The sequence below is a fragment of the Lepisma saccharinum genome, chromosome 26, assembly GCF_977018435.1.
Source record: "Lepisma saccharinum chromosome 26, izLepSacc3.1, whole genome shotgun sequence".
In the NCBI taxonomy this organism is placed as follows: domain Eukaryota; kingdom Metazoa; phylum Arthropoda; class Insecta; order Zygentoma; family Lepismatidae; genus Lepisma; species Lepisma saccharinum.
This window is the reverse complement of record NC_139254.1, coordinates 41453008-41472826: the sequence shown is the minus strand read 5'-3', so window position 1 is coordinate 41472826 and position 19819 is coordinate 41453008. Positions and strand designations below refer to the sequence as shown.

The 19819-nt window shown below is 34.9% G+C and overlaps 1 protein-coding gene across 2 annotated transcripts in view; it reads right to left on the bottom strand.

Annotated features, from left to right (window-relative positions):
* Window positions 1-9365: 9365 nt before the first annotated feature.
* The window catches only part of LOC145979507 (clavesin-1-like), a 92768-nt gene continuing 82314 nt past the window's right edge, over window positions 9366-19819 (bottom strand). For both annotated transcript variants that reach the window (XM_083112445.1, XM_083112446.1), the window contains exons 7-8: window positions 14933-15080; window positions 9366-9535 (exon numbers count right to left, since the gene is read on the bottom strand). In XM_083112445.1, coding sequence (XP_082968571.1) covers window positions 9507-9535; window positions 14933-15080 — 177 coding nt within the window. In that variant the 3' untranslated portion in view covers window positions 9366-9506. The remainder of the gene's footprint in view (window positions 9536-14932; window positions 15081-19819) is intronic.

Below are 19819 nucleotides of genomic sequence, written 5' to 3'. Positions count from 1 at the left end.
CATATTCTTTGTTGGGGATGCTGTACAATTCAAGAATTACTGTATGTTTTGGATTCTCGATTATGCCTGTTATTTCCTTTTCTGCTGTGAGCAATCTGCTTGTTACAGATTCAAGGTGCTCATTGATAGTTCTAACAACATCATCATGGCCTGGCTTGATTTTTATGTCCACAACAAGTTTCTTGTATTGTTGCACAATTTCTTGTAGCTGGGTGGCAAAAACAGACAGAGCATTTGCTTGATTGGATTCCATGGTCCCTAGCTGTTGCTTGATATTAGCTACAATTTGTTGCAAATTTTCAACAACTGCCAATTTTGAATTTTGAGCAGTAAGATCATGGACCTGTCTTCTGATATCCTCAAACAGGGCATGCAGTTCATTAATATGTTGATTAGTTGGTAGAGTGGCCACTGTCTGAGTGAGTTGTTTGATCTCTGTCTGGATATTCTTGATATCTTCTGATTTCAATATCCTATTCACTGCCCTCTTAATATTTTTAAGTTCCTGTGATGTAGGCAAATTTGATACTGTATTTTGTAAAAATTCAAGTGCCAATTTCACATTGTTTAATTCAGATCCATCAGCCACATTTTGCATAGCATTTTGGAGCAGGGCTATATCTGCCTGAGAGGGTGTGGATTGTTGTAAAATTTCAAGTTTTGTTTGGATATCATCAATCAAGTGATGAAAATGAGATAGCTCAGATTCAGTGTTGAGGTTTTCAAGCTTTGTGATTTGGTGCTGGACACTAACAAGGGTATCTACAATACCGGGCAGGCGGGATTCTAGTACATTTGCCAAATCATTTTGCACTGCTGCTATTGTACCTTCAAGATGGGTTATGGAACTTTGAATTTTTCCAAAATCTTCATATGTTTCAAGTTGCAGCTTGATGTTTGCAACACTCCGAGTTATTGCACTCAAAGCATCAGAAGATGGCAAATTGTTCATAAAATTTTCAAGTGTCTCAATTTTTTCTTTAGCCTCGGCTATGGCATTGTGCAGAGGATCCAGATTAGGTATTTGGAGTGATTGAATCTGTTCTTTTAGAGTGGAAATCACTAGATCAAAATCTTCTTGTGATTTTATGCTTTTGACAATTGTTTGGAGCTGTGCCTGGACATTATTTATTTGCTCTTCCAATTGTTGTTTCAATTGCTCAGAGTTGTTAGCCTGGGTCTTAAATTTGGCTTGAAGAGCTGCAAAAGCTTCTTCTAAACTTTGAAAATTATCCAATGTAGCCAGGTCAGTATATTTCTGAAGCAGCACTTTGAGTTCAGAATCAATTTTAAGAAGAGGGTCCATGCATTGTGATTGCAAATTTGTAATTTCTAATTGAAGACTGGCATTGAGTGTAGTTTGTAAAGCTTGTAAATCACTTGTTAATTTCTTGACTCTGACATCAAGCATCAAAATCTCATCACTGTGATCTTCATGCCTTGTATGGCCAAAAATATCATTAGGCATTTTTGTTTTAGCGGTTATTTATTATTGAATATCTGATTCTTAATTCTATAAAAAAAGGTATAAGCTTGTCATATGATCCAGGGACCTCAATATATAAGCAGTCACCAGCAGAAACAGTATAAACAGTGCCAGAAACCATGTTTGAGTGCTTAATTCTGTAAATATTTCTCCCTATTTAAATCTTGACATTGCCCTCAGGGGTTGTAATAAATTGCAATTGACCACCTACAGGTAATTGGTAATGATTTAAATTATTGTTAAATATGTACAATATTTTACCTGTTTCATCATCAATATCTGTAAGTATGCTGTTCAGATGAATAATTAATAAAGCACTCAGTTTAGATATTATATCAGGAGAGGCTTGGGGTGTTGGCAGGTCCATAATACCTTGTTTCTTGAACCCAAATAAGTTCATAGGCATGTTTATTTATTTCAAATCATGCTCTGTAATTGGGCATTGATTGCCATTTTTCAAATCACAATGCCCCCATGGTAGAGTATGTATGCCACATGACAAAATGCATCTCTTATCATCATGTGGGTCCAGAGCCACTTTTCTTATATTATTGCTAGTCAATAAGTGATCCACACTCTGAATTCTGGATTCTGATGTTCTTATTAAATTCTGGGTCTTGAGGCAATTTTTATAATCTTCAAATTCAAGCTCTTCTTCCACAGTTACTCTGCCAATGCCCTTGGCCTTTTTGGCAACAGCACCACTACATGTCTCAAAACTGTACATCTTGGCCCTTAACCCAGCAAATGCCACAATAACATCACCAAGTGTCTCATCTTTTAACTTGCCAGGCACCTTTTTGTTGTGGGGTTGAATCCTTGTATGTTCACTGGTATCAAAATATTCAAGCAATGCAGGCTGTGCCATATCTTTATAAACATCTTCTGTTTGAATATCAAGAACAAAACTATCTGTATCCATGTACATCAATTTTACACAATCACCATAAAAAGGTTTCAACACATCATAATAGAGCTTTAACATATGTAATTTGGCCAATTCCAATATTACAGCCCCTACATAAATAGGTTTATCAAACTTAATCTTTGTTTTTTTTCATGTTGAAAAGTGCCATATTTCAATCATAAATTCTTCTATAATTGAAATTAAGCTTTGCAACCAATTTTTTGCTCAGGCTGGGGTCAGTAATTATTTTAACATCAATATGTTTTCTGACATTTTCAATAGTTTTGCCATACACAGAATTGACCATCAATTTAAACAAGGCCTTATCAAATTGGCTTTTTGCAGATGTTCGAAGCACTTAATTTGTATTAATATATGACTCCAACCATTTTAAGTGCCTGAACCTTAAAACTTTGCCAACTTTGCTCACTTGAACACCATGATGCATCAGGAACTGGAGGTTTTTGTAATATATGACATAACCCTGTTTTGTCTCCAGTGTCATCATCAATTTCTTTTGTTTAGAGCCAGGTGAGCACTTAACCTCAGGAATTGGGGGCAGATCAGAAAGTATGTTGTGTAAATCATCAGGAATTGTCAGATCAACCTCTAAGAACAGGCCATAGTTACTGCCATCAAAATCCTTAAGATTCTCAATATTAAAATCTTCAACCCATTCAAGCCCTGCATATGGCAATTTTTTCATCATGGCATAACCATAGAGGCTGTTTGCATCTACATACAGTATATAATTTGATGGCAGTGCTGGATCATAATCAGAAATATATTTGTTATTTGCTCTGGCATATCTCTGAGAACATTGCACCATGCCTCCTCTTATACATTGTTCCATAAACAGATACATGTCTTGATCTTGGATCAGTTCCAATTGCATTTCAGTGTTCAAAAACATTGCAGACCATGCTAGGCCCGGGGCACTGTAAAAATATATTGGATCCAGTTCATAATTTTGCATGGAAGATTTTCTGAATGCCTGCAATATATCAGCTAAGAGGGTCACATCAAGTTTTAAATATGCCATGTGATAATCACCAAATGTCTTGCATTTTAAATTGTTCCACATCAACTGGGCATGGTGATAATCTTCATCAGTGATTCCAGATGCTCTGATTTTGCTGTAAAACTCTTGTTGTGGTGGCAGAGAACACTCATCAAATTTAGAAAAATCTGTAACATAATCATATGGATATACACCCTTTCGCCTAATTAATTTCAGGTCCTGATTTGGAAACAAAGCACATGTGATTTTGAATTGTTCATCAGATAATTGAGTGGCCAGTGTAGCCAGGCTAGCTGATAAAATTCTGTATGAATCAAGAAATCTTATGTGAATAGGAACACCATTAACTTTTAATTATTTTGCTAATAGCAATATATTTCTCATCATTTTCAGCTAAAATATTTAAATTCTGCTTGTCAAACCCCTCATATCTGATCAAATGATGAAAATCATAATTGGATGCTCCATGGCAAAATATAGGGATAAATTTTGGTCCCTTGATCTTAATATTACAGCTATTACACAGGGCCATTAAGAATTTACCATCTGTATGAGAATGGTGTTTCACCTTGATATTTGTATCTGAAAATTCAGAATCACATACCGGGCATTTTTCTGCATTGTTAAAATCTTCAATCTGTTTCTCTGTTAAAGGCAACATGGGTTTTGATTTTAATAAAATATTAAATGCTATGTCATGGCACTCATTTTCTATTCTAAGTGCAAATTCTTTGATGGCATCTGCTCCCATGTATAAATTTTCTTTACTAACAACACCATCCTGTACAACAACATAATAAAAACTAGAAGGTTCATGTAGCTGGTATCGTGTAATTGAAGATTCTTCAGGATCTGGATTGCAGAATGCAAGGGGTTTGAGGTTTGATTCAAAATCACAGACTATATATGCTGGGTGTTCCAACAAGGCTTCAAACTTTTTGAATTTTGCTTTTTCACTTGGATTAGGCATCACCATATGAACAGGTTTATGATTGCCACAGTATTTCAGATGCTCAATTAACTTGTTTTTAGCAATTTCTGCACTCACTTCCCGAACCCCATTTATTATTTTTTGACCATCAAATACACTTAAACATCTTCTACACAACTTGAATATTGTATTGGATTTGTCTAATTGTGTTCTCACTAAAGCTTCAAGATTATGTATCAGAGTGTAATGATTTGTGCCATCCCCTTCAATTAAGAGCAGATCAATCGGAACAGCAGAATCATCATCAAATGTACTGATTCTGAGAGGTGCTATCAAGCAATTGCCACGGCCAGTGGAACAAATAAATACATTAATAGATAATTGTTTGCCATTGATATGCCTGGCCTTTTTTTCAAATTTATCAATATTCTGAACAGACATTGGATATTCTAAACCCTCCATTGCTTCATCAAAAATGTGTTCATGTTGTTTGTAATAATTTATTCTCTGAGGATTCCTTGAAACTGGATACAAAGCAGCTAAAATACACCACAAAAAGCATTTCTCATCATTATTTTCAATATTAACCACGGCTCTTTTGTTTTTAATATTGGCAGGTAATGGCAGATATGTAGATCCTTGTAATGGGTTGAATTCAGAAATATTAACATATAACTTGTGTGGAGATCTACATAGGCTCCATCCTGACTCTTTTGCTGCAAATTCAGAGTGTTTAATATTCAATTGATCTATCAAATTGCTTATTATTTTGTCTGAATTTGCATTTGAGTATACAGGTACAGTTTCTGTTTTGTGGGGCTGTGTAAATTTTGTGCCATTTGGCTTCTTATATTGTGAAAACAATTTGAGGGACAGCTTATAAGAGCCATTTTGTGCATTTAGAATTGCCTGCACATCAGAATTTATACTGTTCAAAAAATTCTTAATACCACATTTTTGCTCTGATTCAAACAGGTAATCCCTTAATTGGCTGTTAAAACTGCTATGGATGGGTTCATAGCGTGGCTGCTTTGCCGGTGAAGCATTAACAGGTGTTTCATGCTTCCTTGTCAGACCAGATGTAGATGGTTGTGGGGGCAATGTTGATGACTGTACATAAGAATTACACTTATGCCATTTGTAATATGCCTTGCTTAATATTTTATGGCATCTTGGACACATTTTAGTAGCTTTTCTGCATTTGTTAGAGTCACAAATACGGCAATGCCTAGCCCAATGAGAACTAGATATATTTTTATTACACTGATTGCAATATTTTTGTTTTGGCATTTTTGTTGTTGTTTATTATATAAAATTTCTTGGGGTTCAAATCAAAATTCTATACAAAATATCAGTTGGGTTCAGCAGTTAGTGGCTGAGCTGGTGCTTTTATACCCAAACAACAGCAGTAACTAGGTTTTGGTGATAGTTTTGCTCTATTATCCTGATGTACAACACACTTCACCAGGTTTAAAACCTCATCTCTATATCAACTAAATACAATTCAAAATTGGATTTTGAACTGTGCAATAAATATTCTGTAAGTCTCACTTGTGTTTATATTAACAGAACAAAACAAAACCAGAATTGTATTCAGGATTGCATGTTTTCATACAAAAAAGCCATATTTTTGACAAGTTTATAAACAACAATCACACAGATATAGCTTTTACACACATGGCCGAATCTGTCTGAGGGGGGGGGGGGATTCAAGATTCTTGGGATTTTGACAGAAAAATACACTGTGAACAATAAGATGATATGGGAACTTGCTATTGTTTTAAGTATAGGCAAATCTGTCCCCGAGCCTTTTGTTTACAAGGCAACAATATTAACATTTTGCAATCAGGAGAGGCTTCACATTTTATCAGGACTCAAACCCAGAGGCCTCCTGATTACAAGGCAATAAAATCCATGGGGCTATGCACCCACACTCTACTGGGTCTCAGAACCCAATAGCTATGAGCTTTATATCAATTCAAGATTCCTGGGATTTTGACAAAAAAACACACTATAAACAATAAGATCATATGGGAACTTGGCATAGTTTTAAGTATAAGCAAATCTGTCTGAGAGGCTTCACCTTTTCTACACTAGAATCCAGAATTCTTAAAAAATCAGAGCATATCACACTTGAAGAATTAGGGTATAAGCCTCTTTTGCCATTGTTTTAAGTGTGGGTAAATCAGATTGTTCAATCAAATAGCCTCTCCGACCACTTGGTTAAGTTCGTGGGATGGTGGTGTGTGTTTACGTATTATACTTGCATATATTTTTTTTACTTTTATTTGGAGATTATAAGCGTGTCAAACAACGCTCTTTTCTGACTGTGTTTATGTGAATATGAAATTTGAATTAGTGTGGTATAGTCATTGGTGCCGACTTAGAACAGAGCACTTTCTGCCCGCGAGAAATTCACGTAGAGGAACAGGTATTATATATAAAATATTGGTTATGCCAATCTTGTTCCCAGTCCCACAATTTATTTTAAGTAGCCGACTATCCTATAGTGCAAGCAGATAAAGAGGACTTAAAAGGTCCGACAAACGAGTTAATATATCCGATTATTTTAGACAAGATAGTAACAAGTCTAAACTTCATAATGCTAACTATAAAAGTCATTCTGATGCAATTGTAGAGTAATTAGAAGGTATTTCATCCATTGAAGTTGAGAGTTATTCAAAAGAAACGATCGATGGATACTTATCGGTAATTCAGCTGTTTGAAACTTTTTTCTCAGTGATATTGCCGAAACGTTATAAATAAATAAATTTATTGTGAATCTTCGTCTGAAGAAGACCCTGGTAGAGGGTTGAAACGTTACGTTTTTAGTATTTATTTTTATTACAATAAATTTTGCCTTGGTCAGCATTTTTATGTTTTATTGTATGCATATATTTAGATTTATCTTTGCAAACTTGCAAACCTATCTCTTTAGCTGCCTTAAATATATTTTAGGATTAATTTTAATTGTATTTATATCATTCCCTTGTACGTCTACATCATCTGTATGCTAACAAATGACTCAGACCATTTGATTTTAGACCTTCATTAATTTATATTAGCATCCTAACAGAATATTCTAAGGCTAAGTAAAACCATTGTAGATAATTTATCTCCCATTACAGAGTGCGAATTTTCAGACCTATTAAATTTCCTACACGACATTTAGTTGATGCTTCATTATTGCATCATTTTGTCATATTATCAAGCTTATTATGTATTCCATAATCGAATAATATATGATATAATTTATCTCTTTTAATCGAGTCACTTTCTGTGGTAAAATCAATTAATTCCCGATGGACATTTTGATTATATTCCCACTTTTTCTCAAGGGTCTGTCTGATATGAAAGTAATAATTTATAGTTGATCTGTTGCTTTTAAATCCACATTGATAATCTCCTTTGTTTTCATTACCATATTGGCTTAGTCGTGTTCGTGAATATGGGAGACGTGTCACCTTTAATGTGTAATTTTTGGAAAGAAATTTTGAATCGTATCCTGGCAACCCTGGCAGGTTGGTAGCACTGAATGGCATATACAACACTGCTCACAACATATTACTATTTAGTAATCATGGAGCATTGGAGTGGTGTGCAGCGTGCCCTTGCTGAAATAACATATTACAAGAATTGCAGCGTGGAGGCTAGAGCATAGAGCGTAGATCGTCTGAACTCACAGCCTGTGATTTCTTCTTGTGCGGCCATCTTACGAACGAGGTTTACCGTACTCGACCTGCTACGACAGAAGAACCTAAGGCAATCATACGAGAGTACATTGCCAGGATTCCTGTTGCAATGTTACGTTGAGTCATGCACAATGTTTCTTACAGACTGCAGGATTGTCTGCTCAGAGAAGGATAACGTAAGTCGGATGTTATCTTCAAGAAATAACTAACGGTATGAAATTCAACAATGGCGTACTCTATACTATTCACTGCCTTCAATAAATGTTTCGAAAGAAATCTAACAGTGGTTCGTACACAGCATTTATTTGTGGGAACCTATGCGGGATACTATAGAAAGAATGTTCTGAACTGAACATCTCTCAATTAGCTAGGTATGCAGATAATCCTTCTATTTGCCGTGAAATGCTTAAGAGGGAATTGTTCCTTCCTTTATAGTCTTCTCAAATGTACGGAAAATTTGCTGAAAGCACACAACCGAGATGATCTAGAACCATTGTCGAAGAAACACACACTTAACTGCAATAACAGTTTTAAGGTACATATCGGTTTGTAAGATAAAATGTATTTCTTAATATTGTAAGTAGATCTTAAAATATGAAAAAAACTAATCGGTGCAACTATATTTAGTCATGGAGAAGGAGGGGTAAGGGTGGCGTGTAACTACTATTATTTTGCACATGCATAAATAGTTTTTGATCCTGCACTTTGAAGGAACATGTAAATTGATATCCACGTAATCGGTATTTCATTCAGACTCCGTTCCCGAATACGTAATTTCCACAGGAGTGCTCCCCACAACTATAGACTGCCCTGCACCGAAATTCTAGGTTATAATTTTATTTTATATACCACAAGATATCACAAATGTTTATAAGCAAATGGCAATACTCAGATGCTCATTAATACCGAAATGATGTTTTGCATAATATTGTTCACATTACGATATAGATAAAGTGTTTATGTACTTGTGAAACGTACTACTCTAATTTGTAATATATATATATATATATATATATATTGCGGTGGTTTTACGTACAGGAAAACTAGGAAAGATTTGATATTATTGGAGTCTCGTATTAAATAAGATTTGAAAATTCAATTCCCATTTGAAAAAAATGATGAAAATATTAATTTTTGAGTACTCTGGCACAAGACACCGTGATCATCAGTTATATCCCAGTTGTTTGAAAACTTTTTTCCTATTAAGACCTTTCAACCTATGCACAGGCGATGAAAAAAAATGTTCAGATACCAACAGTAAAATAAAAGCATCATCAATCCGTATGTATTATGCTATTTAGACTACTGGACGCAAAGGTAAGAACAAATGCCAACAAAATATATTTTATTAAAACAAAAACTCTAATATTACAACACTTTCTTAGGAAATTTATTAAAAAATACAAGTTAAAACAGAAACAACTTAATAATGTCATTTGGTTATGCACATATCTCCTTCGTGCATTTACTTAGCTTTGATATCCATAGCTGTGCAACTCTGTAAAAAAAGAAGTAATTAATGAAATATTACTCATTGCATCAGGGTGCTACAACATATCACATAACAGAATTAATGACATGGATTTAAATACAATTATTTCTACCGTATTGCTATTAAGAACTGTGTAGGATATTTAATTTCAAAGCACGTTATTTTAAATCTACAAGAGAATATTTTTTTCTGTTAACAATAGTACATAAAACATATCATAAGATGTATATATAAATACAAATATCACATTCATCATGATATTATAAGCGTGAATGAGGAACTTTCTTTTAGGTAATATTTACTTATGCGTGTGCACATAAATAATTGTTTCCTTAGGACAATCTCTACAATGCTGATGATTTATAAGAGTAGGAAGTAAATACGAAAGTGCGGCCACTGCCGGTCTTGTGTGATTCAGAGGACCCTGTTTTGTGTGTTTCCAGCCGCACGACGCTGATCTGACTAACTCAACTGATACAATTCAAGCGAATCGAGCTTTTCAAAAAGACGTCTCAACTCATCCCTGTCCAGGGATGAGACCCGTAGCTCGTTACGAGCACATCCATTTATTTATTTTGGGCACCTAGCTGTAGTCTAGTCTTAAAGCTATTTGCCATCTTCTCCTATACTTTTATACCTATTTTCTAACTTGTAATAACGAGTATTCTCTCGTTAAAATGAGAATATATGCGAGAAATAACATTGTGCATACGAGTATTGATAGTATTGATTTGACAACTATTACTTACTGTTATGTCACTTCTAACGATCTTTGCAATCTACTCCTACTCCCTTGTCTCTAACTTGTAAGAAAGAAAATGTTTGGAAATTTGACTTTAATAGATCTCTTCCGCAAGATAAACTGGCCTCCCTTTGCCGGGGTTCGAAGTGGAGAGAGAATTGCTTCCTTGTGTCTTGAATATGGCAGGAGACATGGAGATTATTGTTCAAGAGGGGTGTTGATTTTGGAAGCTAAGCTAAAAGCTAAGATAATAAGGGGCTCCAAAATTAATTGGTGATAATTTTCTTTATTATATGCAATCTCAATTTATTTACATAAACTGTCAATAAGCAACAGTCGCATGAGAGGTTAATAACAAAAAAGTACACGGTTCTAATGTATTCCTATAATCTAGAAACTTCGATACCCGGTGAAAGCACATGCCACTATCAACTATAAGTCTGAAATGCTTTCGCGATAGTTCAATGAAGCTTAACATGGAGGAGAGCTACTATTCAAATCATTATTAATCTATCCCTCAAGAAACATATTCTTTAAAGAAATCTAGAGCATTATTCTTCTCCCTTGAACATAAGTGTGCCATAACGTCGGATGTGGCAGCTAAGTTGATTCACTGCATATGACAATGGCTCGTGACGTAAAAGTAAAGAACAACCTCGGAAGGATGGACCCAAAGGAAAACGATTTGGGAAATGGAATCTAGGAAGATGAAAATTACATGATGAAATGTCCTAAATGTAATCAATGCAAAGGTAAGAAAAATTGTACTCGCCACAGACATCAAACCGTGGAACCTAAGACACCCTGTTCCATTTGTGCAAGATTAATTACAAAATCGAATATGGCCTAACACCGTGTAAACATGCATTACGCCAAACGCTAATGCCCACATTCAATAAAAAGGTCACGACGTGATGCTCTTTAGAACACAGTGTGCGATATAGATTTTTCGTGTAATGGTATGTCCGACCTGAATTCTTTCCCGGCAAGAACAAAACCAGACATTATAAAGCAGATAAAGGAAAAACTATGGCAGAATTTCATAAATTTGATCGATTCGTATGAATTGGGCCAGTTAAGTGAGCCAGATCAGCGTCGCGCGTGCGGAACGGCTATGAAACATACACAAAACAGGGTCCTCTGAAACACACAAAACTGGAAGTGACCACACTCCCGTATTTACTTCCTACTTAAATGTAATCAGCAAACATATGAATAAGCAAAACGCCATAAGATAACAGAGATCGAGATGAAATATGAGCACAATCGGTGATCGCTGCTCATAATGGTGAAATAAATTTCTCAATTTCAGCCTACTTGCCCCACAAATAAAATGTGATATCTTACAAAGCTTTACAAAGCTTTCAAATAATTTTATATCTTGTCTGAACAAATGCTTAGTTTCTTATTCCTTATTCAATGAAGTGGCAGCCTAGGCAAATGAGAACAACCTTGAAGTCGTGGCATGAAGGAATTTTTTTCTTTAGTCCCAATCTTGAAACGTGTAGAAACATTCTCATTGTACTCAACGCAAGGCATATACATGCCATATGAACAGCTAAGTTTGGTGTATAGACTATCTTTCACAAAATGAAGTTTTGTGAAATCGTTTGGAAAATAATGGCGTTTTTGTCAATTTTCAGAAGAGTTTTCAATTTATATATTTTCCTTAAATGGGAATTTTGGAAGTTTGTGTATCTTTGTTACCATTCAAGGTAGAAAAACGCACCATATCTAATTTGAAATTTCATGAAAATTAAATACAATTTAATCAAGCTTTGGTTGTTTGTTTGAGCTACAGTCAAATTTCGAATATCCGTAAAGTTAGCTTGCTGGTTTGTTATAGATTAAGATAATCGAAATGAACATCGGCTTGATCAAGATTAGAAAGGGCCACGTGATGAAGAGGGCTGATAATAAGAACTTAAGGAAGATAACACTGTTCTACAAAGGTTTTATTTCTTATGTGAAAATAAGTTTTTCTGAAGGACTTTGGTATGGGCAATTCAAATCCGTAATTAGAATTTCGCTATCAGGGATAGTTTTTAGTTATAAGTAAATAACGAGTATCATTTTACTCTAATTCACCGTTCGTGATAAATTGAGGCAATTGTCAGATGAGCAGTTGGCAACATCTGCTTCTGAGTTTCTGTTTCAGATGTTGGCAGTTCTGTTACTAAGCTACATGATGTACCTGCAAGATATTGTCAAAATTCCAAGCATTGTGTTTGCATCTTTTGTTGAAGCTCATATACTTTGCCTGCCGAAATGAACCAGGTAGTTTCTGCTACATCTGCAGAGAGTTGGCCTTTGCAAGGCAGAAGAAGAGGATTCGATCTAACATGAAGACGTACTACAAACAATCCCTTGGAATCGACCAATATAATCTACATTCCTGCACAAACATTACTAAATTTAGGCAAACGTGCCTATTTTGAAACTGAGAACCTACTTACTGATCGCAACGACGTTAGTGGTTTAATGAACGTTCCTTCTTCTGATATCACAAAGAAACCAGTAAGATATTTGAAGCTAACTAAAGAACTCTCTAGCTTCTTAAGCCCAAAGGCTTAGGACTGTAGCAACACAAGCCTTCCATCTGTCCGAATCCTAGGCAAGATCAATCAAATATTTTCCATCCTTTCCGATTCCCTTTAGGTCCAGAGATATTAGAATAAATCCATGGAATATAATGTGCATACGTGGAAGATATTTGGCGACTTCAAGACAGTTGCAATTATATTGGGAATGCAACATGGCTACACAAAGTAAACCTTCTTCCGCTGCAGGTGGTATACCCGTGACAGAAGAACCACTGCACAAAAAAGAAATGGTCTCAACGAAATTGACAATTTGGAGAAAATTTGTACAGCGTGTGATGTCTCTCTTCCCCTCTTCACACCAAGCTAGGCCTTACGAAACAATTTGTAAAGGCTATGGACACAACTGGAAGAAGATTTAAGTGTAGTTTCTAACAAATTGCCTCGTCTTTCACCAGCAAAGCGAAAGGAAGGTACTTTGTGGGACCTCAAATTAGAGAACTTCAGCAAATCCAGAGTTTGAAGCATGTCTAAGAGACAATGGAAAAAGAGCATGGATATAATGTTATATGCAATATAAATTGCAAAATTATTTTTTTTTTAAAAAAATAAGTATTATATAAAATTTCTGTGTGCGAATATTATGTCACATATCACATTTATAACTTTTAAACATAATATACTATGTTTCGAGAAAGGATGATTAAATTATTCCATGAGGTCAATCACTATTCGCTTTAAAATTGCAAGAATTTTAGATAAAATTTAAATTACGATTACTCGTAAACTATCCCTGACAGAGAAAGTCTAAATACAGATTTAAAATCAGCGCAAAATTTGCAATAGGAATCAGAACTTTTTCCTCCAGGAAAAAGAAAAATCTCATTTTTTGTAGAACAGTGTAATTAAATATATTTTTTGAACACTCTTATTGGAAAAATTATCTAAATCACAAAGAATATGGATAGCATTTGTGATGGTTTAAAGAGCTCTACAGAAAATGGTGCAATGAACAATAATGTAGAGAACGGAAGGGTAATAGGAATCCATATGTTACATAAAATGTAACAGACAAGATGGAGAAAAGACGTAAATGGACGACTAATGGACAGGAAACTAAATGACCACTTATGAGAAAGTGACCGGGCTAAGGAAAATGGAGGAGGCAGACATGTGAAGATTTATTAATTTGCTTGATTTTACTTCGATCTTTGTGCCACTTTTAGTAAATTTGCGATGATAGAGATGAGTGAAGACAATGATCAATAGATACTCACAATTTGTTAAGAAGAAATAGAAAACAACGTGGATGATGAAAGGTGCAATGTGTTGATAAATAACAAGCAATTCAAGAATACCTAGTTTATGAAGACATAGAACTACAACATTTTTTCTTGTATCTCATAATAACATAATTCATTTTATAGGTTAAAATTTTAAACACCATTATTAATCAAAGTGAACCTTCAATGAAATAACTAAAAAAGTTGAACGAAGTTTATGATAGATCATTTGAATCTAGGCTGGATTTACATTTGAAAGTGGGATCTGAATCACTATGTGCCTACCCCAGGTACCGAGTCCTCGATCTCTTGATTACAAACCGAGGCCATTATCACTACGTTATTGGAGAGGCCCGGATAAATGTACAGACACCGGCAAGGAAAATGGAAGAACTAAATCCTTAAAAACTGGCTTCGCTTCAATGTGTTATGTCTTTTGCCTAACCCTACAGTGGTGGTAGAATTCGTCAATGAAAATTTGGTATTAAAATCCACTTATAGCTGCTGAATTAGACAACACACATAACGCCTTCCGGGGAAGCGACGATTTCAGAATCCAAGTGATCATTTTTAAATTGGTGAGTCTACATATACGTATACATTCATCATAAGATAATATAACTACATATACACATATACAAATTATTTAAAGTTTGTAAAGTATATAATGTGTTTGCATATAGGGCTTTATTCACGATTCCAATGTACAAGATATGCTCATGAGAAAAAACATTTAATTAAACTTTAACCGACTTATGCTAATGCAGTTACTAGCTTAGAAGTAAATTAAAAATATAGAAAGAGCAACTGATGTAAGATTTTCTGTTCACTTTGTTACCTGCTAGTCTCTCCTGCCTTTGCAGAATGTATTCCTCCAAGTCTTGGAATGCCTCCTCGTCAGGTACTTTTCCCCCGAGGCTCTCAGGGAGAATTTCGGAATTCACGAAGTTGTGCATAGCTTCCATATCGCTGTAGTGGAAATGCATCTGCAAAGATTGAATGTATCTAATGGCATTCCTTGAATTACATCACATTTAAGTGTGAAGCTAGCTTTTTCGCTCACACTTCAACGAAACATTCTAGTATTTCCCTTTATCCAAATCTGCATACAGTGTGATAAATCCAATAAAAACTTCTACGTCACTATTTAAAAGTACCTTATATTAATCACTTATTGATCTACAGTCTATGTTTCTTTCCAATTGCTATGCTGAAAATGTATATAGAAATTTATACAGCATAAATTTACATTATGAACAATGTGATCATAATTAATTATACATCATATTAATTCATCAACATTTTGCGAACATAAAAAATTAGAAATTGATAAAAACGTAATTAGATCATTATGGATATTAAACACAAAACTAAGCAAAATAAAAAATGTAAATCTTTGGATATTTCACGATACGCAGCCCTTCAGGGTGAATTTTTTTACTTATTTCAGGGATGTAAATATCGAAAATATTACCAGATTTAATTACTAGCTTATGAACAATGCATTTTTAAATTACAACAAGTAATCAACTACTCATAATATTAAACAATATTATTTCAGTTCATTATGAACTCCGTGAATCACACTTGACTGACACATTTTGTATATCATTTTGTTGTACACAAGTTCCATTAATTCAGTACTTTAACCAAATGAACAATCATAAACATAAATTATTACATCCTCAATTGCATATTTAACTCCTTATGGTTGATATAAATATCAAATTCTTCAAATCTTCTTACTAGACCTCTTAACTCAATCTTGGATAATTTCTTCAACAATAGTGTCTTAATAGACGTATCTAATAGACAAAAATCAAGAAATACAAAATATACATTTAGTTATTTCCTTCTTTCAATCTTCCAATTCACTATCTCAGCTGGAAACTCCGTAATTTTTCAAATATGGTACCCGATTAATGTTTTCCTTGAATGAATACATCACCGTTGTGAATTACGTTAAAAACATTGAAGAAGTAAATTATTGCTACTACTGTTTCTTTAAATATGCGAATTTTACGCGAAATAAACTTGTTAGACGAAGATATAAATCACATCACAAATTTGTACTGGGTACATAGTCTGAAGAAGACCTTGCTAGAAGGTTGAAACGTTAAGTTTAGTTTATTTTTTTAAAATATGTTTCTGTTTCTGCCTTCGTCAGCATATTAAGTTTTTCATATCATGGAAACAAGGCTTATAACAATTGTGTTATCATATATTTGGTAGAGACATCACTTCTAAAATAAAATAATAACCATGTAATCTAGTCGATAATTCCATTTCTCAGTTTTACTAGATTCACTACATCGGCATGTGGCCGCGGTGGCTCAGTCGGTAACACGTCTGACTACCATGCTCAAGGTCCCGGGTTCGATCCCCGGCCGGTTCAAATCCGGGAACTTTTCTAACGGTGGAAGCGGCCCCGGCGCCTACCCAGCGTCGAATAACATGGGTACCTGGGGGAAACCCTGGGGGGTAAAGGCGGTCAGGGTCGTGATGCTGATCACATCACCCCCACTCACGACCGGATCAAGAAAGTGTGGGGCGTTACCCCCACACCCCCTATACGCCTTCATGGCGTGGTGCTATGCACAGGGGAACACTTTACCTTTTTTTATCACTACATCGGCATAAATTCATTATTTAAATGCAACGTATATTATTCATAAACAGGAGAAACATTCGTAATAGCAAGCAGAAATAATTATTGTACTTTGTCGTATCAGTAGCTGATAAGATTTTTCAACATCATAATGGATTGAAATATTCCACCTTTCTTTAAAGTGAAAAGAATAACTAAATTTCTTGATCTCGTTTTTAGTTAAACGCTGTCTTTCTACAAAACTTGCTTCAAGTAAATTATCTCCCCTTTCATTTTTAACATCCCACGGGAACTTGCGTTACAGGTAGGCTATAGAACCTTGCATGGTATTTGTCATTCTTGTAGAATCACAATTAGTTTGTGACACCAAACTTGCTGCTTCATGGTGAGAATTTAATGGATTTGAATTTGCAAGAATATACTGATATGGCAATGTATTATTATTAGCACTGTGATTCTCGTTCATGTAATGAAACCTCGATTGATTTAGCAAATTTTCATTACTAGATTGTCCTGTAGATGAACCATAATTATTTTGCCTTAACTTTCTTTCGAATTGTCTCCCGTTTCTAGGTGCAAAGTCATTATAATTCTTTCGTGCGGTAAATTTACCATGGAATCCATAATTATTACAGTTTCGCCTAACATTGTCTAAATATCGACCTCGAAGATTGTTGCCCTGCCGACATTCATAACATTGATTGATTGACAGCGTTGGCTTCTACCTCACTACTAATTGGAGTCTGAGTACAAACTTTAGTGGTCTTTGAACGTCGAGCATTAACTTGTTGCACATAAAACGTTCCTCTAATTTGTTCAAAGTTCTTGAAAATCTTTGGAATAATTTCACATTCCTTGTCTTCGTTAGGAAGAGCAACAAACCCATTTCTACTAAATTTTATTACATCTAACCATCTTATCATGCTATTCAGTTGATGTACTGAACGAATTTCGTGACACGTAATTTGGTTGGCAATATTGTCAGGTAACTGACTAGGTACTAACTTAAAACTGACTAGTTTTTTAAGCAAAAGTCTGTAAGCTGCCTGCCATGTACGCTGGGATCGTATTTGCGATTTCCCATTACGGAAAGCTGTGATTGATTATCTTCCGAAGAAGCAAACTGATTGATGAATTCTTGTATAAACTGGTCATAGGAATTAAAGTAATATTTATGACTAGGAAGTAGCCTAGGTAACTCAGTCGTTAGGGCGTCTGACTACCATGCGGGAGGCCCGGACTCGATCCCGGGCGGGGAGAACCAGGATTGTTTCCACCTGTTCAAGCGGCTCCGCCGCCCACCCAGCATTGTATAAAGTGGGAACCTGGAGGAACTCTGGGGGGTAAAAGCGGCCAGGGGCGTGGTGCTGATCACATCACCGCAACCTTCGCCCGTGATCAAGAACGTGTGGGACCCTAACCTCACACCACCTATAAGGCCTTCATGGCGTGGTGTATATCACAGGGGAGCACTTTACCTTTTTACCCTTACTTATGAGTACGAAACCAATACCAAGCTCTCGCAATAAAACATTGGTGTATACTTTGCAATATCATTTCTATTGGTACACCTATAGGATTGAATATATTATCAAGCTGTTAAGTATATTCTTTTGCTGATTGTTGTTCTATTTTGCAAGAGAACTTGGGCAATCGGGATAATTCATTTAATTTTAAACGTCTGTTTCTAGCATTTCCCACTCCATCGCATGTACTTGTATTTCTGGCTATAGGCTGTTCAATTCATCCTCTCGAATTGTACGGTCGATTACGTCAAATATGATTTGTCCACAACAATGATTTTGTTCTATTTTTACTATTTGTAAGAGCTGAATTACAAGCAGATGAATTATGTGCAAGGCAAAAGTTTCCTTTATCATTTTCATTACAATGAACTTTGGTTGTTAAAAATTTGTCATCAGATTGAAAGTTTTTGCTACCTTTTCCATATATTGAATGCGGTAATTAAACTTCTTAAAATTTTCTGTGCAATCATAAATATGCTTATGTAATTAGCATTAATATTGCTTTTACTTTCTTTAATAGTGACTCTAAACATAAGATCAGCAATGTTAGAAGAGCAGTTATTAAAATTTGATTCTAGATTATATAAACGTTGATCATAATCATTAAACTTATTACTAACATCATTTAAACGTTCGTCACAATCAAGAACGTGTTCTTTCAATGATTCTTGCATAGTTAGATAATTTCTCATTTAAATTACAACAATTATTATTAAACACAGATTCAAGACGTGTACTTGATTGCAAGAAAGACTCGGTAGCAACCGCATATAATATGTCTTCAAATTCAGGCATTGGAATATTTAGCCTATACTTAACATGACTAATATCATGATTAACAGCTTCAAATTTAGCATCAAGCTGAGAAGCTAATTGTGTATGTGCAATGGATAACTCATCTTCTACGAGTATCAGAGATATAACGTCGAACTTAATCTGAATATTTTCATTAGACAGATTTAATTCTGTTCTATCCCCCTAATTAGATTCATCTAGCTGTAACTTCTGATCACGTTTAGTCTGATCTAACCGAGATTTAAGTTCTTCATTAGACTGTTCAAATTGAGTCTTAAGCTCTTGATTATACTGTTTAAGTTCTTGATTAGAACTTACAACAGATAATTGTAATATGCTTCTAACACTGTTTAATATGTCATTTGAAATAGGATTTATACTTTACAAATAACAGGCTATTAGTAAGGGTCGTACAGTGGGATCTATGAGTATTACCGTGCAAATTGTCCATGACTAATTTCATTAATTTTTCTCATACATCCTATATGTTTTAAGGGATGGATTTTTATGTATGCGATTCAGAAGTTGTCAACAGCTTGTTTTGAGTTTTCTTTTAATACTTGAGGCTTTTATTGGGTCAAATAAAGTGCACGAAGATGGTGATGGACAATTTGCACGGTAATACTCATGGATCCCACTGTACCTGGAATCACATTTGTTACAACAGTATTTTTCCTTCGTGGTAGAATAAATTGTTCAATGTGTGAAGGAAAGCTTCAAAGAGAAACATTATATCATGTATGACAATTAAAACATTGCACATACTTCAGGTCATTATCGAGTTTCTTACAACATG